The 6,168-nt window shown below is 37.8% G+C and overlaps 1 protein-coding gene across 1 annotated transcript in view; it reads right to left on the bottom strand.

Moving 5' to 3' along the window:
• Positions 1-596: 596 nt before the first annotated feature.
• RBMS3 (RNA binding motif single stranded interacting protein 3) overlaps positions 597-6,168 on the bottom strand; it is a 687,926-nt gene continuing 682,354 nt past the window's right edge. The window contains 2 exon segments of the mRNA XM_048952200.1: positions 597-728; positions 3,157-3,237. Coding sequence (XP_048808157.1) covers positions 597-728; positions 3,157-3,237 — 213 coding nt within the window.

Genomic DNA, 6,168 nt, shown 5'->3' with positions numbered 1-6,168 from the left:
TTTCCAAGGTATTCCAAGGAAGCAAATAAAGCGAGCAGAGGATAGGAGAAGGACAGAACAGTCTTATCATCATATTCGCTTCCCTTGTGTTTCCAGCTTCTGCCCACTTGGTGTCTGCATGGCACTGGAGTTGCATTCTCAAAAATACCACCTTGGGGCAATTTACACTGCTTTACTAACCACATTTTCAGAAACTAACTTTTACATGTGTACCATAATAATTTCACCATTGCAAAATCTAAGCTCTCTGTATAACCTCTGATGCTAAATACTGGTTTAACCCAGCATGATGATTGTTAATACAGTTGTTGAGATCCTTGCAAGTCCACAATAAGCAGAGAACAGCCAAAGAGCGTTGTTCGGCAAGCACAAACTCAAGGACAGTTTGCTAAGATGAGGCCATCTACTAATGCTACATCAGTACTTCTATACTGCATGCTACAGTATGCAGCAGTGTTCCACATACACTACTATGTATAGAGAATTCATTTGAACTCAATGAAGCACCTGCTGAATTTGTATTACTGAAATAGGAAGCAGATTTGTCCTACTATTTTGAAGAGAGAAAACCTTTCGGCTAAAAAGCATATGCTTGCTTACTTAGACTGTTGGTAAGAATATGCAGGTGCATGTTCACTGGATGTTTCCACTGTCATCTGTTGCTGTTGACCACTGGCTTCCTGTGATGAAGATGCTACTGTTTGTGGAGAAGTATCAGCAACAACACCCTAAGGAGTCAAATAAGAACATGAAAGGTTACTGTTTTTACTCATTTCAGTTAATTACATAAAAGAATCTCAGTACCAGATCACTATTCCTGTATTTCTCTTGGAGCACTGTACGGTTAAAAGAGCTCGGAAAAAGCAGAACCATATGCTAACACAACAAACTCAATTAGCTCACAAAGAGATAATCCAGCAGTGAGAATCCTCCTTAGCGTACCAACCTCTCCAGTTCTCACAAGCTGAATTGGGAAACACCTATGCATTTTGGAACATTTCTCTGGTTACTGAAAGACAAAAATTCTGCTGACTTCAGTGAAATGTGGGTTTTACTTTTTGTCTTTCTTATAATGAATGGAAAGCTCTCTGATGTTCATGTACTTAGCCCAACTTCGCAGTGAAATCACTTTCATTTCTTTTGAATTGCAATGCGATAAAAGGCAGAAATTAGGTCCACCACCTTCAATCTATTACATGTCCAACAGAAGTCAAGCTGCCTTAGAAAAGCACTGCACTACTGTACACAGTGCATTTATGCATGATCTCTTTCAAAGATAAACTTACCCAACTCTAAAGATTTTACTACTTAAGTCAAAGCTCCAATAAAGTTTTGTTTCAATTGTAAATTTGAAAAAAGTGATTAGATACACAAAAGTTGATGTGCATGGATTTAACATTACATTCCATTTCTTAACTATTTGGACAGTCTGAATAATACTATTAAATCTAGCAATTTTGCATGCTTTCAAAGCAATCTATTTTCTTGCCTTCACTCTCACATTTGATGTGAGACACAAAAACAGCACTACCAGATCTCTTCAGGGAACAAACTATTACTGTATCACATACAACAGAGCCAGAAGAGGGAGCACAAACCACTTGATTTGTTTTCATTTGAGTCTTATGTAAACAAGAGGTAGTTTATTTCATATTATCTGTGAAAAAAATGGAAGTTTCATTTCTCCATTTCTCAGAAATTCTTCATGTCTGTTGAGACTGCATTTTTTTTTTCCTGTGTACTTCTTTTGCCTTTATGATTCTGCTATTGTCCATCTTGAGAATGTAAGCTCTCTGGGGCAGAGACCCTATACAAATAAACAATAGCAGTAAGAGCATCACTAGATCAGATCAAGACTGGCTATATATTCAGATAATATTTGATTACTATGTCACGTTACTTCATTGGGCATGAATATAACAATGGGTGATGGTGAGAAGAGTACAGGAAAAATTAATCTCTTATTAGCACTGGTCAGTACTGATGGATGAGCCGCTCTTGTCTCCACCCCACTATCTCCTTTTGATTTGGATTTGTACCTCATTTGTGCCTCACTTAGTACCTAAGAATAGCTACTAAAAGAGGCACTCATGCACCATTTGCAACCAAACAAGGCTTATGGCCTTGTTATTGCTTATCTTCAAGCAAAAAACAAAACAAAACAAAAAAAAAAACAACCCGGAAGATTTGACTGGCACAGCGTGACAAAAAAAGTAGAAGCCTTTTCTGAGGGCTCTCATTTAGAAATTTCAGTAATTGCACAGAACTAGGAAAAAAACATGAGTTCACTTGACTGCTGGTGGAGCCACACCAAAAGTATCACTAACACAACAGTACCAACTCAGAAACTCCATACAGCTCAAGGCAGAAGTATGGAGACCCTGGAACACCTCATATTACCCTACAGAAAGGAAGAAGTTATTAATGAAAAGGAGTAGCACCAAAAAGAAGCACACATTGAAGAGGATGACAAGGCACTCTCCTCTCACTGTGCTTAGTGGCCCTTATAATGCTGCACAGAAGTGGAGGCCGACCTGATTCTCCCGGCAGCTTGTGGTCTACAGGGTTGAGTAAATACTTACTCATTAGACTGTCATCAGCATGACTCAGCCCCAAGGAGGGAGGGAGCGAATCCTTCCTCAAGGATGAAAAAGCACTCAGTCAGTGCAGCATCCTCCACGTCTGTATATACAAGAGGAAGGTTTCCATTGCTCAATCACTTTTCCTGGTGGCTAAATATTTCAGCAATTACCTATACTTGTTAAGGACCACATCAAACCCTCTTGCAATCTTCTTTTCTTGCAATCTCTTTTGCATTTGTGGTCTGCCTGCTGGGATTGTTTTCCTGTCGCTTCCCATCTCCCCTCCCAAGTACACGGGGAAAAAAAGACAGTCATAATCACTGTTGTTTTATTCCACGTCCTGCTGTACAGCAAAACAAAAGCAAAACAAGAGCCCCTGCAAATAATAAGTAAATTAAAAGGGAAAATAACGTCAAAAAAAGAATGTGAAATCTTAATTTTAAAAAAGCTGGAAGATGTACCATTCCATAAAGTGATTTTAGGCCCCTATCAAACAGCAGGTACAATGAGGAATCATAGATGTAAGAGTTGTGTTACCCCCTCACACTGCTTTCAGGGATGGAGGTAAACTTACTTCAATAGGGACAGCTGTTGGAGGCACAGGAGTGTACTGGGGAATGTAGGTCCCTTGCATAGGTGCAGCAGCAGTCATGTACTAGAACAAACCAAAGACAAATTGACATTAGAAAACTACAGTTGCAAAAATAATCATACTGGAAGCGTGACACCGTTTCTATTTTCTGTATGAAATTTGCTGATTCATGTATAGTCTTGTTTTGATTGAGGATTTTAATGAATTGTAAGATCACCTTCTAGCTATTAAAAATCATAATCTTGAACTTCAAAGTCAGGTCACACTTGAGTACAAGAAATACTGTAATCAATATCTTGCTGATATATTCAGATTGTATCACTGTTTCATGTACTTCTTCAAATTGAGACTCCTATTTGTTTTTATAAACAAAACGGTAAAGAGGCATGACTATATATATACACATGTATACACATACACAATACATATAATATTTAGAGAGACAAAGAGTCTAAACAATCTTTTGGAATCTTGTCTTATTTTACAAAACACAAAGCATGGAATTTGACAGATTTATTCCTGCCCATAATTAGCCCTATCATCAAGAACATTTGTGTTTACAGTTGTTTGTGATCCAAGACAGGAAGACATGTTTGGGAGCACCTGCTTTTGTACACAGTAGTCTTAACCAGATTCTTATGGATCATTCTTAATATCCAAAGATCTCTTATACAGATTTTGAAGCTGCTCCCAATTGTTATTACAGCAACATGTGTTACTGAACTTCTTTAAAACATTTTCTCCCCCAAGTACTACAAAAGAGTCTTTTTTTTTTTTCCCTAATTCGTAAGTGCATATGGATTTTGCAACAGATTGTTCAAGTTTTCAAATAAGGTATCAATATTAAGTTATCAGATCCACACATACTTTTCTTTCTACAATCCAGTCCCAACCGCACGTCTTCACTGACAAGAATCTCAGGATGTGCCCGATCACACAATGGACTGTATGACACTTCCACTACATGTTATCTTCAAAGACACATTGAAGATCTGAATCAGCCCAGAATATATTTGATGAATTTCAAAATGAGTTAAATATAGCTTTGCTTCCTGGCAGGCTTGGGAAGTGTTTGAAGGATTTTATTCTGCTGTTTATAGTAAAATTTGCATTTAAAGAACTCACCTCAATTCTAAACTAACTGTCTGGTTTGATATGCCTGTCACAAACACGCATTATAAAATTACAAAGCAGGGTACAGACTCTGCAGCAGTGCTGGAAAATGGAAAATTGGGAGTCTAAGAGCTCAATTCTCCAATCTTCATTTGAATAAAAAGAAAAACAAGCATTTAAATGAAATTGGTTTCTGATGGAAAAAGCAATGAGAAATATAGGTGACATAAAATGTACACTTGCAGTATAAGCAGCATGTTGTTGTGTTGAAAATCATTACATTATTCGCGAATACAAATTCACAGCATTTTCCTTCCCTTCAGGCAGAGGGACAGGAATTTCCCCAGTGCATGCGTGTCTGTATCAGGCCACGATTTTCTGCAGCTTCTTTTTCTTCTTTTTTCAGAATGAGAACTTAATTCAATACTTTTTTTTATGAACGCTAACCCATCAAAGACATTAGGCCAATGATCCCTATTGTACTCAGTGCAGTTGGGTTATTATCCTGCCTTAAGGAATTACAGCAAGGCGTTTCAGAGCTGCTTCATTCTGCTTTGTAAAGCTGGGATTACATCTACTCTGCAGTATTGTTATGTGTCAATATTTAAGAATAACCTGAAGCACTCTTACAGTTCTGCAAAGACCTACAAGCGTTTTAAATACCTGCGTAGCCTAGCTTCACTCGAATTTATAAATATTTTAATAATAGGTATTAATGTAAAGACTAAATTGGCCTTATTCATCTTAAACTTCCTCAGAGTTTTTCCCTGAACGCAGCAGATCAATGCAAGGCTCAAGAGGTGCAGTTATTTGCCTTTCCCTTACCTTGCACATAAACATATACAAGTTTCAATGCACGGATCTCAAGTTATTCACCTGACTTTTAATTTAGGCCTTGCCCCTTTTTACAAAATCCTCTGACATTGAGTTATGCAGTACAACAACTGAAACTGTCCAGAAATTACTTGATGTCTTTGCTGGCTCTCAAAGCACTGTTCTTGGTAGTGCAAAGGAAAGGAACATTCCAGTTGTGCCAGACTGTATGAGGAACTGCAGGAATGTGACTTCTCCCTGTATATGACATATTCCGCTTGTATTAATGTTCACTGTGGTGGTGGTTCAACCTTTTGATTAAATCCCTTGTAGCTCTGCAATTAAAACAAGTTATATGGGCAAAATTAGTTGCACCAATGGCATAAAAGGAATAATTCTTTTGGCAAATAATTTGATCCTGATAAAAGTTAGTCAAAGCTTAATCCAGCAGAGGTGTTCTGCTGCTTAACAACTGGCCCTTGAACACAACAGCAGACTGCTCCGTATTACAGGTACACACATTGTGTCCTTCATACAAATTGAATTTCAAAATATTCCTAATGCAATTACCTTTATGAGTTAAAAAACACCCTCCTCATTTCAGAAAAAAATATCTGGGGCAATAGTTAAACATGTTAGCAGTGCTTGGAACTGATTCTCTGTCTCCCCATACTCTCGCATAAGGATCCATCAAGGCTTTTGTAAAAGACTGCACAGAACTACAAAGAACAACTGGGGCTTAATTCTCAGAGATACATAATTGGTCTTAAGTATTTAAACTCTGCTTAGGTACAGAGGGAATCCCAAATGAGATCACATGAATTCAGGAGTGCCTGCCCTGGTGGATCTATTTTCACCAAGGGAAGCTTAACACTGAGAAGCTGCTCTAAGCTAGTCTGCTTACTTAAAGTATAATGAAAGAGGAAGACAGATTCATTTTTGTTAAAACTCACATTAGCTCAATCAAATTCGCATGCATTTATTCTGTTTATGAGGAACATAATCCTAATCCTTTCTCTCACAGGTTGAATACCTTAAAGATTACCTAGTGCTGAGGTACGGTATCAG

This window comes from Lagopus muta, chromosome 7 (genome assembly GCF_023343835.1).
Source record: "Lagopus muta isolate bLagMut1 chromosome 7, bLagMut1 primary, whole genome shotgun sequence".
In the NCBI taxonomy this organism is placed as follows: Eukaryota; Metazoa; Chordata; class Aves; order Galliformes; family Phasianidae; genus Lagopus; species Lagopus muta.
This window is presented reverse-complemented; position numbering and strand designations above follow the sequence as displayed.